Source organism: Artemia sp. Qi Xiang Cuo, chromosome 1 (assembly GCF_049724085.1).
Source record: "Artemia sp. Qi Xiang Cuo chromosome 1, ASM4972408v1, whole genome shotgun sequence".
Classification (NCBI taxonomy): Eukaryota; Metazoa; Arthropoda; class Branchiopoda; order Anostraca; family Artemiidae; genus Artemia; species Artemia sp. Qi Xiang Cuo.
In genome coordinates, this window is record NC_142794.1 from 23962924 (window position 1) to 23982017 (window position 19094).

General features: G+C 35.9%; 2 protein-coding genes across 2 annotated transcripts in view; one reads left to right on the forward strand and one right to left on the reverse strand.

Moving 5' to 3' along the window:
- The window catches only part of LOC148956130 (membrane-bound acylglycerophosphatidylinositol O-acyltransferase mboat7-like), a 265838-nt gene that overhangs the window by 52192 nt on the left and 194552 nt on the right, over positions 1-19094 (forward strand). The gene's annotated exons all lie outside the window — the stretch shown is intronic.
- On the reverse strand, positions 2643-7650 carry LOC148956132 (uncharacterized). The gene is made up of 3 exons (XM_089089352.1): positions 7623-7650; positions 6085-6604; positions 2643-2662 (listed from the first exon to the last, which is right to left on the reverse strand). The coding sequence occupies exons 1-3, from the start codon at positions 7641-7643 to the stop codon at positions 2643-2645; spliced, it is 561 nt and encodes a 186-aa protein (XP_088945478.1). The 5' UTR covers positions 7644-7650.

The window sequence follows — 19094 nt, forward strand, 5'->3', positions numbered from 1 at the left end:
ATTGGAGCGCTAATAAAAAGTAGAAGTAAGTAAAACGATAGCACTCAGTGTGTCTAACATATCAAATATGCTTCTAGATTGTTTTAGCTAGGCAAATTAGGGTTTAGGAGTCAGATGAGAGTAGGTAGGTGTGTAAATGGGAGAACAGTAAATGTGCAGTTTTGTTCCATTAAAACAACTTATTTTTTAGTGTATATTATTCAGTCAATTGAAAAGCAAATTTGCATAGATACTGTCTAGGTGAAGCAGGAGTAAAACAAATCACTTATTACTGTATATTCTGGTTCTATTGGTAGGGCTTCTGTATCCTACATTACATGGAAAGTAATCTGCACCTTTAACCAGGAAAACTTTAGTTCAACGGTTTTTAATGGAATTTATGCTGCTAGATAACAGTGACTGGCTATCACTACCGTACTATCCTACACATAATAAATACCGATTATTAATTCCAAATTTTCTTAAATGTTTAGTCAGACAGGAGTGTAAATGTATTGAAGTCTTGTCCAGTGGAAATATATGTTTTTGCTGGCACGTTTTATTGCATCAACATAACAAGATATACTTTTTCAAGATGCCAAATATACTTTTTCTCATGTTAATAAAACCGTCTCTAAACATAATCAATAGAAACCCTTTCAGGGAAAAGCCTAGAGTTGAAACAGTGGCCTAACTAGCTGATTCTGGCCTAGCTGGCCGAAGTCTTATAAAATGCTGATACATTTTTCTCATTCTGTAGGATAAAACATCTTCCGGTGAACACGGTACTTTTTGCCATACAGCACGATAAATTAAAAAAAATTGTCACTAAGCAGTATATTATTTCTTGTGTCTGTCTTTTAAATACCTATTATAGACAAGTAAATTCCCGTAAAAATTAATACTGTGCTACAAATTCTTTGAGTTTTTAGGAAACCGTTGTCAGGAGCTGTCGTTTTGCTTTTATTTGCCAACAGATTTTCTTGGCTTATTGCGCAAACGAAACCGCTCAAGGGGAAATTGGTCTCTTTTCCCCTAATTACACCATTGAGGTGGAAGAGGTCAGATACTTGGGTGGAGGTGCAATTTTTAAAATGGTAGGCTACTGGAAGGTGCTTCTAATTTTGCAAAAAATCCTAAAATCAATCTTTGTTTTAAGACAAGCATGATGCAATATTCTGATGACGACTTTGATGTTCCAAGACATCTCTTTGGGTATCCTACGGAAAAAAGGAAGCAAAGGAAGTATAAGGTGCAAATTCTGAAGAGCGTCTCTAAAGGCTAAGGGAGTCTCTGCCATGACATTTATATACTATCTTAAAAGGAAGGACACAATTGATATGCACAAAGATAAAGTATATGCGGCTGGTGCAGCTAATAACAAACCCACTAAAAAAAAAATATCAAGTCAGGCTGCTTCCCTTTAGAAAGCTCAAGAGAGTAAAGCAAGTGACACAGAGGGCAATTGATTGGTGAAATCTGGAATAAGAAGAGCAGATATACGACAGTTTTTTATTTCCAATCGAGCAAAACAAGCTGGTCTGCGGATGCTCTGATGCAAAACCCTGTTTAAGGACAAATTGCCACTTTTTCTGTTTGATAGGCCTGATATGAAACAGTTTATTCAAAAAATAACAAAGGGCTTGAAAGCACCATTTGGGGGAACCGTCCATCGTCACAAAGTTTTGCTTCCAGAAAAAAAAGTGCAGAAGGCTGCTTTAAGATCTGCCACTCGTACTAGCTTGACTTTTCACCGCTGGTCTGCAAAAGGATCTGGCCTTATATGCATCACTGCATATTACTACAGAAAGATGAAAAATGAGCAGAGTTTGCACCACTATCTTTCACATTTCAAGAGGCATAAGCATTCTCATACAACTACTAACATCTTTCAGCAATCCAAGTTGCAATCAGGAAGTTTTCAATGACAGATAAGATGTTCCATGTTGTGACTGATTCTGAGAACAATGTCACCAAAGCCTGTAGGATATGAGCCCTTTCCTGAACTTCATGTTTTTAACAGTGTCTTCAGTCATCTGTTGCACGCGTTCTTGGATTTTGGTCCACTCGAAGCTTAGCCAATAACATCTTTGAAGAAGATTGCTTGGAATCCTTTGATGAAGTCGAAGATGTCGATCCAACTGGTGAAAATGATTCAGACGGTCAAACTGATTTAGTGTCTACTGAAGAGGGCAGTGAAAGTAATGGAGAACAAGAGTGGGAGCTGGGAGTCTGTCAAAAAATGAGGTTGCAGCACAGGCTATCCGAAGACACGTTACACTTGCTCAAAAATTGATAGTCGAGGTTATCACTACCCCGTTTCCTTTGTGACTGGACTATGAAAACGTGCCTAAGTAATCAAAAGCATGCCCACTCGTATTCTTAAAACAAAATTCTGATGTAGTAACACTTTCTATAATAAAGCAAGTGTATGGGTTGGAGAAAGTATTTTCTGCCGCAAAGTGCAAGAAATTTTCGAAATAAGTTATCAAAAAGTGCAATTGTTCTTATATTTACATCCCTTTGAAAACCTATTTAAGAGAAGAGAATGCTTAAAGAAAGCATTGTGTAGCAAAGGGTCTAAGTTTCTTTGAAATTTAGAATTTAAGAAAATTCATTTTACATAATTACTTAAGGATGAATTCTGTGGAGGGCCTAGAAAATCATTTTCTAGCGGAAAGCGCTATAAAAATATACGAAGTACACTTTAACTATGAATTTTTATTTTGATTCGTCTCTCATACACATTGGCTAGGAAATAATTAATCTAAAAAAGTTGTTTTAAGCCGCGAGGCAACGAAAATTGTTGACTTGGCGGTAAGAAGTGTCATTTTCCCGTGCACTTTTCTTCTTTCATACAATGTTTAAGATGGCTTCCAAACATCAGGATGGGGGAAGGGGAAAGCGTGGTCTCTAGAGGGATACTGACCCCCGCCAAAGCAACTATGGGCTCTGTTTAAACACTAATGACTTTGAGCTGACTGCGCAGCTTGACGACGAAAATTATTTTATTTTCAAAACGTCTCAAATAATTAGTATGCATTTCTGGGAAATTCGACGAGATTCTGTATAAACATAAAAGCGCATTTTCGGAAAAAAGGAACGGGAAAATGGAAGAAAATAACCATAAAAAAGGATGGCAATGTTGTTTGCATAAACAATTTTTCGCCCCTTTATATAAAAACTGTTCTTTTTGGCGGAAAAATGCTGCAATAGTAGGCCTACTGATAATAAACCAAAACTTATCATTTATACTTTTTCTTCTTCTTTAAGCTTTAGGTGGTCGAAAAAAAGCTGTTTAAACAGCTGTTTTTGGTTTTTACCAAAAAACACAACAAAAACAGAAACAGGTTTTCTGCTTTTTTGTTGACCTGTTCTGTTTCTGTTCTGTTTCATTCAAGCCCTATTTATTTTTTTCTGTTTCTTCAGAAAAACAGAACAGTGCCCATGCTTATTTTGAGAGGTGTAATAGACCACTATTTTCTTTTTTTATTAGTTAGCTTCCTGTATGATTTATTTGATTGAACAATGAATCTATGCGTTATATCGGGAAAAATATCGTTATATCGGGAGAGAAAGCGGCCCAAACCCAAAATCCATAACTACTTTAGGGGGCACGCGCCCCCGTGCTCCCTGGATATGCCACTGCCTTTCCCATTAAGGTTCGTCTAGCTCCTTATTAAAACAATTTCTTATTGGTAGGTCTATTGGTAGCAATTCCCATAAAGTTTTGTTCAGATCCGATCATCCTAACAGGTAAATGTCCTTATATAGGAGCCCAGCCAAATACGCGTGGGCGAAATTTGTTTTTTTTCACTTTGTCTTCATTCAGAAGGTTTGCTTGTTATACATCATATTCCTAGAGTGATTTGCATCAAGATTCCTGGCGTCTGATATCAGTGGTCATTATCATAGGCAGCGCGCTAGCGCTGCCTAAGTAAAGAACGATGTGGGCACAATGTGTTTTTTTTTTCGGTTTTTCTCCATTCCCGGGCACTTCATATCGAAGGAATTGTCGTAGAAACTTTGAAAAGGGCTCATTCGATTGGAACTTGGAGTGGCTAGTAGCCTTTTTAATAGTCGAAGGTGATTGGAGGGCAACTAGGCCCCGCCACGAACATCATTTCCCCAAACACATTAAATCAAAATTTCGAGGGGGGCAACTAGCCCCCCTCTCACGCCCACCTTTTCCCAAAACACAACCAATCAAACTTTTAAGATAGCCATTTTGTTCAACGTAGCTTAAGGTTCTGTAAATTAGGTAGTTGAGGATAGCAGGCCCCTCACAGCCCCCAAGGTAAGGGTTGTAATTTTAGCCTTTGGGGCACATGAAGTTTTTATAGAATGCGTTGTCGTGTAGACTTCAACAAGGGGCTCAATTGATTGGAAGTTGTAATGACTAGGGCCCTATTTATTAGTTGAAAGTAATTGAAAACCAACTAACGCCCCTTCCACGCCCAATCAAAATTTTGAGATAGCCATTTTGTTCCACGCAGTTAAAGTTTAGAAAATTATACCTTTGAGCAGGACACTCCCCCCACAGTCTTCAGAGCAAGGGTTATAAGTTATACCCTGGGGGCATATAAGTTTTTATTGAAATCTTTGTCGTAGAAACTTGAGAAAGGATTCTTTCGATTGGATATTCAAAGGACTAGTGCCCTTTTTAATAGTCGAAAGTGATTTGAGGGCAACTAGCCCCCCTCTCTCGCCCTTCATTCCCCCAAATACATCAAATCAATATTTTGAGATAGCCATTTTGTTCAGCGTAGTTGATTTCGAGATAGAAAATATCTTTTTGAGGAGGAAACTCCTCCACAACCCTCAGGGCAAGGGTTTTAAGTTATGCCCTGGGGGACATATAAGGTTTTTATAGAAGGTGTTGTCGTAGAAACTTCAAAACAGGCTCATTCGATTGGAAATTCGAAGGGCTAGTACCCTTTTTGATAGTCGAAAGTGATTGGCGGGCAACTAGCCCTCCCCCCCACGCCCATCATTCTCCCAAACACATCGAATCAAAATTTTGAGATAGCCATTTTGTTCAGCGTAGTTTGATTTCCAGATAGAAAATTAGTTTTTGAGGAGGTCACTCCCCCACAACCGTCGGGGCAAGGGTTGTAAGTTATTCCCTGGGGGCATATGCGGTTTTTATAGAAGGTGTTGTCGTGGAAACTTCAAAAAAGGCTCATTCGATTGGAAATTCAAAGGGCTGGTGCCTTTTTAATAGTCGAAAGTGACTGGAGGGCATCTAGCCCCCCCACGCCCATCATTACCCCAAACACATCCAATCAAAATTTTAAGATAGCCATTTTATTCAACGTAGTTGAAAGTTTTGCAAATTAGAAAACACACACTCGTGGCAAGTTTCCAGGCATAATTACTCAGAATATGGTCCGTATAGTAGAAAAGTAGTAATAATAAGTGAAGTTCCTAGCCCCTTGCACCTGTTTCTAGGTGTCATTCCCGCCCAGGCAAGATTAGGCATGTCCAGGCATGATTACGCATGTCCAGGCAAGATTAGGCAGGTGCAGGCAAGATTCGGTATGTCCAGCCGAGATTTCAAGGACACACACTCTTCCCTGTTTCTAGGCAAGAGCATGTCTAGACACACACCAAGGTGATTGAACTCCCCCGCGTTGTTTCTACTCAAAATAGTGTCCAAACATGCATCCCCAGGTGGTAGAAATCCCCCGCATTGTTACTAGGCGAAATTCCCAGCTAGCAAGAACCCTCTGAGATGCTTTTCTAGACAGAAACATGTCCCCATATGGTTGAACTCCCCCACGTTGTTTCTAGGCAAAATTCCCAGGTGGCTGAAATACCCCGCGATGTTTTGAAAAACTAGCAAGTAGGCTCTTATTAGCTTAAAAATCCCCTTCAAAGCCTTAAAATGGGGGAAAATGTCTATAGTGGGCTAAAAAAGGACAGAAAAAGGGCTTTTAATCTCTCTGACAAGCTTTTATTATGTTGAAAAAATAGTGAAAAGAAAGACCTAAAAAAGTAGAAAAAAATAGTTTTCTTTAGATATTTCCAAAGCAAAGTGAATATAAGATGATAGGAAAATAGGCATAAAAAAGTTGAAAAAGTAGTTAGATATTTCTATAGCACAGAGAATATAAGAGGGTAGGAAAAATGGTTTGAAAAAATAGTTTTGTTTATATATTTCTTTAATCCGTTCCTGATAGAAATTACAGGTAAAAATGTTTACATATCCAAGTTCTGGCGGCACTAAACTGGGAACCGCTGGCAGCGCATAATGAAGGGTGCTGATAACGTCATGACCTTGCGTAGGTGGGGCAGGTCTTGAAGGCCCTGGCAACGCATAATGATGGGTAATATAGCGACTTTGTGTAGCCGGGGTGGCAAGTTGACCGGACAGAGTTGCAGCTTGATGGCTGCTAGCTTGGGCTGGCAGCGTTGCATTTTGTTCGGCAACGTAGCAGTTTCGTGCAGCCGGGGTGGACACTGGGGCAACTCGAAGGTGCAGATCTTGGGCAGAAAACATTGCAGCTTGATGGTTGGGAGCTTGGGTTTTAAACCTTGGTGGGGTAGCTATATCCAACCTCTGCATAGGGATTGCTTTGCCCACTCTTGCCCTCTTGTTGGGAGGAGCGAGGGCTGGAAAATTCTGAAAAGAAGAGAAAATTTATTATAAAATAATGACTCCCTTTTACAAAAGAAAAATTAGTACCCTCCTTTCTAGAGAAGAAATACAGAGGCTACAAATTTTTAAATATTGTCTAAAATAAGTCCTCTCCTTTTCAAGAAAACATAAAATAGTTATCAAATAATCCATGGCAATTTAATTAAACCCACCCCTTCCTTTCCAGGAAGGCAAAACTTGGAAGCCATAGTTTCTTTATTGCCCCCTCCCACCTTTAAGTAAGTCACTCCTTTTTTTTAAGAAAGCATAAAAATAGGATTGGAAATAAAACGCGATCGTTTCCTTATGCATAGGAATTTAAAAAACGGAAATTAACCGAAAACTATTGGGAAAAAATGCTAGAGAATAATTTATCTGTAGCCTAGGCATGCATATGATCCTATTAATGGGGGGCGACACATATTTTTTTTACCATTTAGATGCAATAAACAGCATAAAAACTAGATTTTTGTCTAGAATATAAATAAATGTTTTTTATTGCCCCCCTTTTCCTTATACGCACAATTTCCAGGGTCTAAAATTTTATTAAGCATTAATTTGCAGATAGTTCGTCCCCCTCTTTCAGAAAACCTAGAATTATGCAAACCCATAAGCTTGACAGCAACCCTTCCACGTTTACCAGTCACCCTTTGAGAGGGTTACAGCCTTATTCACACATATATTTTTGTTAATTTAGGCAATGCGTGCACGATTTTTTTTTTTTTTTACAAAACCACTCCTCTTGTTGGAGATTACAGCAATAATCACACACGGTTTTGTTTAGACCGCTAAAACAGAGGATTCTATTTTGATGGGTTTGAAGGCATGATGAGAAAAAGACACTATTTGACTAAATATTCTTTTTCGAACGAATTAAATGATAATGAATATGAGGTGGGGGGAGGGAGGGTTTGCGTAATGGAAAAAGAGTATATTTTAAACAAAGCAAAGTATAAAGATTTTTTTTCCGGGGGGGGGGGGGTAGAGTGACAAAGGGACTTACTTGCTCATAGGTATTATCCATTGTTTCAGATACTTGTGTTCTCGTCAACTTTTAAAAGAGACTGATAAGGAAATGTCTTTATCCGACCTAAATATAGCATACATCGTTGGGGAAGTGGCTTTTAACAGAAAAACATCGCGGGGTATTTCAGTCGCCTGGGAAAATTGCCTAGAAAAAACGTGGGGGAGTTCAACCATATGGGGACATGTTTTTGTCTAGAAAAGCATCTCAGAGGGTTCTTGCTAGCTGGGAATTTCACCTAGTAACTATGCGGGGGATTTCTACCACCTGGGGATGCATGTTTGGACACGATTTTGAGTAGAAACATCGCGGGGGAGTTTAATCACCTTGGTGTGTGCCTAGACATGCTCTTGCCTAGAAAAACAATTTTGCCTAGTAACAGGGAAGAGGGTGTCCTTGAAATCTTGGCTGGACATATCGAATCTTGCCTGCACCTGCCTAATCTTGCCTGGACATGCGTAATCATGCCTGGACATGTCTAATCTTGCCCTGGACATGCCTAATCTTGCCTGGGCGGGAATGACACCTAGAAACAGGTGCAAGGGGCTAGGAACTTCACTTATTATTACTACTTTTCTACTATACGGACCATATTCCAAGTAATTATGCCTGGAAACTTGCCATGAGTGGGCATTTCACCTAAAATTTTACCACATGGTCGTGTCAAATCTTGCCTGGGCGGGAATTCCATTCATTCAAATGGAAATTAAAAGTTCTAGTGCCCTTTTTAAGTTTCAAAAAAATTGGAGGGCAAATTGGCCCCCTCCAACGCTCATTTTTTTCTCGAAGTCACCCAATCAAAATTTTGAAATAGCCATTTTGTTCAGAATAATCAAAAATCTAATAAATATGTCTTTATGGATAACTTAATCCCCCACAGTTTCCGGGGGAAGGGCAGCAAGTTATGAACTTTGCCCATTGTTTACCTATAGTATTGGTTGATGGGAAGACTTCCCATCTGTATACTTCCCAGGGAAGTATACAGACGTTTTCAGGGGGATGTTTTCTGATGGAGGGAGGGGGGATGGAGGAGGTGTTTACGGGGGAGTATCTTTTCATGGAGGATGTTTCCTTGGGGGTAGGCACATTTCTATGAAGGGGGTGCCGGATTTCCCAGCGTTATTTAAAAAAAAGTCAGAAATTGAACAAAAAAAAATAATTTTTCAACTGAAAGTAAGGACCAACATTAAAACTTAAACCGAGAAGAAATTATTTTGTATATGAGGGGGTTCGCCCCCAAGTCAATACCTCGCTCTTTACGATAAGTTTTTTTTAGTAATATCAAAAGAGCTATCCATTCTAATTAACCGGCCTTTGTGATTCAGGGGTTTGTGATTTGAACAAAGTTTGAAATTTAGCGTAAAGGGCGAGGAATTAACTAGGACGCGAACTCCTTATATACGTAATAAAAACATACGAATATAGAAGTTCGTTAAGTAAATTAATTCGTATGTTACGTCACAACAAAATTTTGAGAAAGCCATTTAGCCAAAAACAAATTAATATGCAAATTTTGTTTTAATTATTCATATACGGTGAGCCAAAATCAAAGTGGCATTAATTCAAAAACGTTCAGGAATTCAATAAAAAAAAATAAGTTTTTAACTGAAAGTAACGAGCGACATTAAAACTTAAAACGAACAGAAATTATTCTGTATATGAAAGAGGCTGTCCCCTCCTCAACGCCTCGCTCTTTACGCTAAAGTTTGACTCTTTGTCTCAACTCTACTTTTTAAAACAATAAAAAAATTTAGCTTAAAGAGCGAAGCGTTCAGGAGGGAACAACCCCTTTCACATAAGCTATGGAATAATTTCTGTTCGTTTTAAGTTTTAATGTCACTCCTTACTTTCAGTTAAAAAAAAACTTGTTTTTTTATTTAATAACCTAAAAGAACCAAACAGCAGGGTCATGTTTGAGTCACACGGACCACATTGGTTACAATGTGACTGTAAGGTTACAGTCACATTGTAACCTTAATTTTAAGTGGAATAGGTAAACTAAAGGCTTTCAAAATGTTGGCTTACTGGTTCTTTCATTTTTGATTAAATAAAAAAAACAAGTTTTTTTTTAACTGAAAGTAAGGAGCGACATTAGAACTTAAAACGAACAGAAATTATTCTGTAATATGAAAGGGGCTGTCCCCTCCTCAATGCCTCGCTCTTTACGCTAAGGTTTTTATTTTTTTAAAAAATAAAGTTGTAATACAGAGTCAAACTTTAGCGTAAAGAGTGAGGCGTTGAGGAGGGCCCTTTCAAATACGGAATAATTTCTGTTCGTTTTAAGTTTTAATGTCGTTCCTTACTTTCAGTTAAAAAAATTGTTTCTTTTATTTAATTTCTGAACGTTTTTGAATTGATGCAGTTTCGATTTTGGCTCACCGTACATGAAGAGTTAAAACGGAATTTGCATATTAATTTTCTTTTTTTTTGGCTAAATGGCTTTCTCGAAATTTTGTTCTGACGTAACTTACGAATTAACTTACGTAACGAACTTCTATATTCGTATATTTTTATTAAGTATATTAGGAAGTTCGTCCCTTTGTCAATACCTCGCCCTTTAAGCTAAAGTTCAAATTTTGTTCGAATCAGAAACCCCTGAATCACAAAGGCCGGTTAATTAGAATATATAGCTCTTTTGAAAGTACTAAAAAAAATTAAGCGTAAAGAGTGAGGTATGGACTAGGGGGCGAGCCCCCTCATATGCGTAATAATTTCTGTTCGTTTTAAGTTTTAATGTTGCTCCTTACTTTCAGGTGAAAAAAAACTTGTTTTTAAAAAATTAATTTCTGATCGTTTTATCCGGCGCCCCCTTCATAGAACTGTCCCTTCCCCCAAGGGAACATCCTACATGTAAAGATCCTCCCCCGTAACCCCCTACTCTGACCCCAACCCCACCAGAAAAAAAAATCCCTAATGAAAACGTCTGTATACTTCCCAATAACCATTCCCCTGGGAACTTTGGGGGATTAAGTCATCCACAAAGACATATTTATTGGATTTTCAACTATGTTGAAACAAATGGTCATCTCAAAATTTTGATGGGGTGACTTCGGAAAAAAAATGAGCGTGGGAGGCGGCCAAGTTGCCCTCCAATTTTTTTGGTCACTTCAAGAGGGCACTAGAACTTTTGATTTCCGTTAAAATGAGCCCTCTCACGATATTCTAGGACCACTGGATCAATACGATCACCCCTGGAAAAAGAATAAATAAACACACATCCGTGATCTTTCTTCTGGCAAAAATTAGGAGCCTGAAACTTCTTTAGTAGGGTTGTCTCATACTCTGAATCTGATGGTTTAATTTTCATTAAGATTTTATCACTTTTAAGGTGTGTTTTCTCCTTTTTTTGAAAATAAGGCAAATTTTTCAGGCTCGTAACTTTTGATGGGTAAGACTAAACCTGATGAAACTTATGTATTTAAAATCAGCATAAAAGTTCCATTCTTTTTATGCATCTATTGGTATTAAATCTCCGTTTTTTAGAGTTTCGGTTACTATTGAGTAGGGTTACTCCTTACTTAAAAAAAGGAAAATATAAATATTTTTACTTTTAAAACTTTAATAAATCAAATAATATTAACATTTTTATTACTAAATATCAGTAAATGCATATTAAACTGACAATACACATTCATTTGTATTTTTTTCAGTAAAGTGCAAATTATGTTCTGGCCTTGGGAAGGCATAAGGGTTTTGAGCCCTACTCATGTTAATTTTTGCCCTTTTGAGTTTGAATCGGTTATTTATTATAATTTCTGTTCGTTTTGGGTTTAATTTATTTATCGATGCTGATTTATGGTAGTTTCACGCTTGGTAGATTATTTGATTTTATTTTTACTCATTTTTGGTTTAATGGAGTTCTTTAATTTTCTTTAAATAACTTATTTTGTGCAAAAAGTTTTTTTAAAATTAATTTCTGTTCGTTTTAGACTGACATAGTCTTTTCAGGGAAAAGGAAAATAATTCTTTAGATCTTTTCGTTTTTTAAGACTTATTAGTTTGGCCTGCTATTTGTATGCTGGAGAAAATTTTTCAGCAACTTTTGACAACTTTAGCACTTTTAAAAATATGGACGCGAATATTAGTGTTTAATTTTGGTTCATATCTCTTCAAGTGGACCTGAAATAGAAAACTAGATATCATTTCCAAAAAAATCTGTTTACTTTCTTTGATAGCTTGGAGACACTTACGCTATTTTGATTTGGTTAAATTTTAAGAGCAGAAGTTGCCCCGAAAGTTTGAACATAATACGCTCAGTCGTTCTTGGGATACTGCTCAGATGCCTTATTGGGATTTAGCATTAACACAGTGCATTTTGATTTAATCTTAAGGCTACATTTAGTTTTTAAACATAATGGGCAAATGGGAGGGTGGGCGTTGGAGGAGGCCTAGTTGCCCTCCAATCACGTTCGACTATTAAAAACAGTATTAGCCCTTTCTATTTTCAATCGAATGAGCCCTTTTCGAAGTTCTTAAAATAACTCCTTCGATACGAAGTGCCTTGGTCAAAAAAAAAAAAAAATAATAATAATACATTGTACCCACATCAAACTTTACTATAAAAATGTCAAGCCTTCCAATCACTTTCGAGTATTAAAAAGGGCACTAGCCCTTTCAATTTTCACTCGAATGAGCCCTTTTTGAGTTTCTACGACAACCTTTTCTATAATCACCTTATATGCCCCTAGGGCATACATTACCACCCTTGCCCAGAGGACTGTGAGGGGGTTGTCATCCTCAAAGACCTAATTCACAGAGCTTTCAACTACGTTAAAAAAATGGCTATCTCAAAATTCTGATTGGTTGTGTTTGGGGAAATGGTGGGCGTGAGAGAGGCGTTAGTTGCTCTCCAATCACTTTCAACTATTGAAAAAGGCACTAGCCCTTTCAATTTCAAATTGAATGAGTCCTTTTTAAGTTCCTACGACAACGATTTCAATAAAAACCTTATATGCCCCCAGGGCATAACTTACAGCCCTTATAACTTAGGACGTAGTGCACCACAGTATTCTGTTTCGGTCTAAATCTACAGCACACCCACTCGGACACACAGTTATAGTGAGAGAAACATGCTCCTGGAAACTTATGATTTGGTATTTTTACTTATGCTGGTTCATGATTTTACTTGTGTGAAAGTTCGCTGTTTCTTTTTTCCTGTGCTAGGTTTCTTCTCATGTCGTGTGTTTGCTGCTGGAAACTTATGGTTTGGTATTTTTACTTATGCTGGTTCATGATTTTACTTTTGTGAAAGTCTTCGTTTCTTGCTTCCTGTGCTAGGTTTCTTCTCATATCGTGTGTATGTTGTTGGAAACTTATGATTTGGTATTTTTACTTGTGCTTGTTCATGATTTTACTTTTGTGAAAGTCTGTTCTTTCTTGCTTCTTGCGCTAGGTTTCTTCTCATGTCGTGTGTGTGTTTTTGGAAACTTATGATTTGATATTTTATTTATGATGGTTCAAGATTATATTTGTGTGAAAATCTGCTGTTTCTTGCTTCCTGTGCTATTTTTCTTCACATGTCGTGTATGTGTTGTTGGAAACTTATGATTTGGTATTTTTTACTTATGCTGGTTCATTATTTTACTTGTGTGGAAGTCTGTTGTTTCTTGCTTCCTTTGCTAGGTTTCTTCTCATGTCGTGTGTGTGTTGTTGGAAACTTATGATTATGTATTTTTACTTATGCAGGTTCGTGATTTTACTTGTGTGAAAGTCTGTTGTTTCTTACTTCATGTGCTAGGTTTCTTCTGATGTCGTGTGTGTGTTTTTGGAAACTTATGATTTGGTATTTTTATTTACGATAGTTCAAGATTTTATTTTTGTGAACTTGTGTTGGCTCATGATTTTTGTTTTTTTAAAGTCTGTCATTGGGTGATTCATGTGGTAGACCTTGCCCCTTGTCGTCTGTGGACTGCTGGACACATTTGTTCTGGTATTTTTATGTGTGCTAGTTCAATATTTTACTAGTGTGAATGTCTTTGTTTATTTCCTCATACAGTATGTTCATTCTAAAGCCTTGTGTTTGTTGTTGAAAAATTATGATTCGGTATTTTTACTTATGCTGGTTCATGATTTTACTTGTGTGAAAGTATGTTGTTTCTTGCTGCCTTTACTAGGTTTCTTCTCATGTCGTGTGTGTGTTTTTGGAAACTTATGATTTGGTATTTTTATTTATGATGATTGAGGATTTTATTTGTGAGAAGGTCTGCTGTTTCCTGTTTTCTTTGCTAGGTTTCTTCTCATGTCTTATATGTTCTGTTGAAAACTTAGGTCTTCATATTTTTAAATATACTGGTTTATGATTTTAATTGTGTGAAAGTCTTCTTTTCTTGCTTCCTGTGATATGTTTCTTCTCATGTCGTCTGTTTATTGTTGGGACCTTATTATTTGGCATTTCTATTTATGCTGGTTCTTGATTTTACATGAGTGAATATCTTTTTTTTCTTGCTTCCTTTTCTAGGTTTCCTTTCGTTTAGTCTGTTTTTTGTTTGAAACTTATGATTTGGTATTTTTACTTATGCTGGCTCAAGATCTTATTTGTGTGAATGTCTGTTGTTTCTTGCTTCCTTTGCTAGGTTTCTTCTCATGTCGTGTGTGTGTTGTTGGAAACTTATGATTTGGTATTTTTACTTATGCGGGTTCATGATTTTACTTTTGTGAAAGTCTACGTTGCTTGCTTCCTGTACTATGTTTCTTCGCATATTGTGTGTGTGTTGTTGGAAACTTATGATTTGATACATTTCAATTTCCAATCAAATGCGCCCTTTTTGAATTTTCTATGAAAACGCTTTCTATAAGAAACCTGATATGCTTCCAGGGCACAACTTACAACCCTTGCCCTGAGGGCTGAGGGGGGTTTTCATCCTCAAAGACCCAATTTCCAGAACTTTCAACTAGGTTGAACCAAATGGCTATCTCAAAATTTTGATTGTATGTGTATGGGGAAAACGTGGGCGTGAGAGGGGGGTTAGTTGCCCTCCAATCACTTTTGACTATTAAAAAGGGCACTAGCCCTATGAATTTTCAATGGAACGAGCTTTTTTAAAGCGCCTACGACAACGCTTTCTATAAAAACGACAACGCTGTTTATATATATATATATATATATATATATATATATATATATATATATATATATATATATATATATATATATATATATATATATATATATATATATATATATATATATATATATATATATATATATATATATATCATATATATATATATATATATATATACACACACACACACACACACACACACACACACACACACACACATATATATATATATATATATATATATATATATATATATATATATATATATATATATATATATATATATATATATATATATATATATATATATATATATATATATATATATGTATATATACATATACATATATATATATATATATATATATATATATATATATATATATATATATATATATATATATATATATATATATATATATATATATATATATATATATATATATATATATATATATATATATATATATATATTAAAATATTTAATTATTATTTACAATCCTAAAAAAAATTAGTTTAAAAAAAAAATATTAAGTAAAAAAACTAGTAAATGAAGATTTAACTTAATTGTCTTTATTATCAATCAATCAATCAATCAATCAATGTATTCAATTAATAAACACAACAAAATACACTTCAATATAAACTCCCCCGTAAGGCTTTATGGCCAGGAAAAAGCAGGGGAGAAACAAAAATGAAACAAATACAATTATTTTAAATATAATGCATTGCATTTCAACCTTTCAAAGACTCAACACACACACACACACACACAAAACAAAACAAAAAGAGAAAAAAAACAATAATTAAAGACCCAAACAAAAAGCGATTTTATGAGACCCCCCCCCCCCCCGAAAAAAATAATAATAAAAAAAGGATGTAGGACACTCCAATAAGATAAACCAAATTCCAAATATATATTTGAAACCAAACTACAAAAAAAATAATTATACAAACTCAAAACCCCTCACAACAAATGTTTCCAACCCAGACTAGTGTCACCCCCCCCCCCCAAATAATAATAATAAAAATTAACAAAAATATATTTAAACATGAAAAATCAAGACATTAAAAAAATTTCTTAAAATTCTTTTGAAAGTTCCAAACGAGTGACATTCTTGAGCTGACTCAGGTAGGCTATTCCAAACGATATGACAAGCAGGTAATGGATTAAAGTCAGACCTGACAGATGGAGTAAATAGAATATTAATATTCCTTGAATTGCGAAGATGATACGGAGACCTATCAGTTACGAAAGAAGGAGTAGTTTGAAGGGCTGTGGGAACATCACCATGAATTTGATGAAAAGTGAAAGACGCGCACGAAAGAGTGTAGAGAGACTGTAAATCAAGTAATAGGCTAGTTGGGTTGGATGTAGAACAATTTGTTTCCTGTATAAGCCTTCTTGCCTTATCATATAACTTAGAAAGTGGTTTCAAAAAAAGAAGAGAAAGTTGACATCCATATTGTAAGGCAATAAGAGACATAGGACTGAACTAAGCAATAGAACAGAATTTTTAAAACTGATCCAGGACAAATGTGTTTTAGCTTCCTCAATGTTCCGAGACTCCTTGAGGTCTTCATATTAATTAGTCCAATATGATTCTTGAAGAAAAGGTTTTCATCGAGAAGAATACCGAGAAATCAGAAATATCGTTCCTTAGATCTACTGAGAGACCTCCTTGAAAGCTCGATTTTATATAACTCAGGGTACGCAATATAAATACGGGAAAAACTTAAAAAACTTGACTTAGTAACATTTAGGGAAAGGAAATTTGCATCAAACCAAAGAACGACTCTCTCAAAAAGGTCAACTAATTTGGGAAGTATCTCAGGCTCAGTTCTCACTACAGTACCAATGGTACTGTCATCAACGAAAGCAACGAGAGTGTCCACATCCTGCGAAAACGATACATTTTTTTTAGCATTGAAAGATTCAGGATTACATAAGCGACTGAAAAATGTAGGTTTTTATTCATAACCACAACAATAAGATCATTAAGATAAATCAAAATCAGAGACGGTCCAAGAACAGAACCTTGAGGAACACCAAACTCAACTTCAGGCGAAAAGTGGGAAATGGAATTTACGGAGATAGTTCTACCTGACAAATAGGAATCAAACCAAGCATGAGCCCGTCCTCTTACACTATTGTGTGATAGCTTATACAGCATAATCTCATGAGTTAAAGAGTCAAAAGCCTTACGGACATCTAGGAATATAGCTGCAGGAATCAAACCAGAGTCAAGCGCGGTGTGGAGAAAATTTAAAAGAGCTACACTCGCATGTTTCGTAGAATGTTTAGTTCGGAAGCCAAACTGAAAATCATGAAAAAATTTTTTAGCCTCTAGAAAAGCAAGTAGACGGGAAAGCATGGTCTTTTCAAAAATTTTGCTAAAAACAGACAGCAAAGATATAGGGCGATAATTGGCTGGGTCACTTACCCACCTTTATATAAAACAATTACTCTAGCTCGCTTAAGACAACTGGGGAAAATCCCATTTTCAAAAGAAAGATTTATAAGCTTTGTCAATGGAGAAATAATTGAAGGAAGAATTAACTTAACTACCATAGCTGGAATACAGTCAGGGCTAGACGACGAAGAGCCCTTCTAGCTATTTACAATCCTGGTCACTTCAAATTCAGAAGCCGGATATAACACCATTGATTTGAGACAAGGCAGTACAAAATAAGATTCTTAATCTGGCTGTGACAGCGAAGACCTGATTGACGAAGCAGTAGTTTTCCCAATATTGGCGAAATATGATATAAATATCACTTGAACAGATAGAATACCCTCAACAACCACATCACCAACTACAAGACTTGGAGGGATAAAAGGAGCCGGAGAAGAACGTTTGAGGACGGAATTGATCACTTGCCAAGTTTTTCGAATATCTTTCCCACAATCCGAGAATTTTTCGAATAATAAAGGAATTTAGCCTTCCGGCATAAAAAATTGAAAACATTCCTGTAGAGTTTGAATTGCTGAAGACGTGCAGCATTCAAAGATGGCTTTGCTGACTTAAAAGCTTTCCAGAGATTATTTTTTCTTCTCCAACTCCTTGGAAGACCAGGGGTCATCCATGGGTTAAGAGGAATAGATCTTTTTGACCTTCGAAGTAGAGGAGGACAGAGCACATACGTCACAAATAGACTCCTTTACTGACTCATAAAAGGAATCAAACTTAGAACAAAAATCATTATCGTCAGCAAAAAAATTCCATATCTTCTCAGCTAAATGGAATCTAAGGCAGATCAATTCATTCAAACCAAACCTAAAAGAAGCTGAAGCAGATGCTGGAGTGTCCCTATTCAATGTTTTTTCAAGGATAAAACTAGAAAATACAGGAAAATGGTCTGAAATATCACTCACTACAACAGAATTCCGAACCAAATTAAGAGACGAAAAAATGTTATCAATTAAAGATGCTGACGTATCAGTTACACGTGTTGGAATACAAGTTGTTGGTAGAACCCCAGCAGTGAGCATATCTGAGAGAAAATCCATCGTAGTAGAGGAAGCCATGTCAATTAGATTTAAGTTTAAAGTCTCTTATTTTTTTAAGTTCAAATAGATATCTGCCTATTAATGACAAGACCTCATCAAGGACCTGAAAAAAAGAAGGGAAAGGTCTACTGGGTGATCTATAGGCAATACCAATTATCAATGCCTTATTTTTTAATTTGACTTAAACAAACTGGGGTTCAAATACCCATTCGTCAATCCTTGACAGATTACTTTTAACATTATACGGAAAAGCATCCTAAATATGCATTACTAATCCACCCTTTGTCATCCTTCTGTGATTTAGTAACTCCATTTTGTTACCGGGTATATTTAAAAGTATTTCATTGCAAGAATTAAGAAAATTCTAACACAATCCGATAAAATCAGTTCGCCCATAAATAACTATCTGCCTCAACTGATCAATCGATGAACATAGACCCTGAGTATTGAGTTGGAGGGCTGAAAAATGATCATCTCGTCTAGTAGCCCACTTTAAATCAGAAACATACTTACTATTAATTGATTGGGAAGTATTTAGGGAGTTTTTTTTAATTTGACCAATGGAATTATTAATGATACTCAAAACATCTAAGGAGTTTCTTTATAATTGAAATAAACGCCCATCAAGGGAGTAAAAATCCCCAGAGCCTGAGTTAGAAAAATTCATAAAACTTAAGGAGTCGGTGTATCAAACCTGCGCCGCAACACACACAAAATAAAATAAATAAAAAAATTAACCAAGAGGTTATAAATAACAACAAAATAAATATAAATAAATAAATAAAATCACAATAATCATACTAATAAGTAAGATACATATACATTTTATGTTATTGAACAAATTAATAAAAATAATTTCAGATAAATTTAGTGACT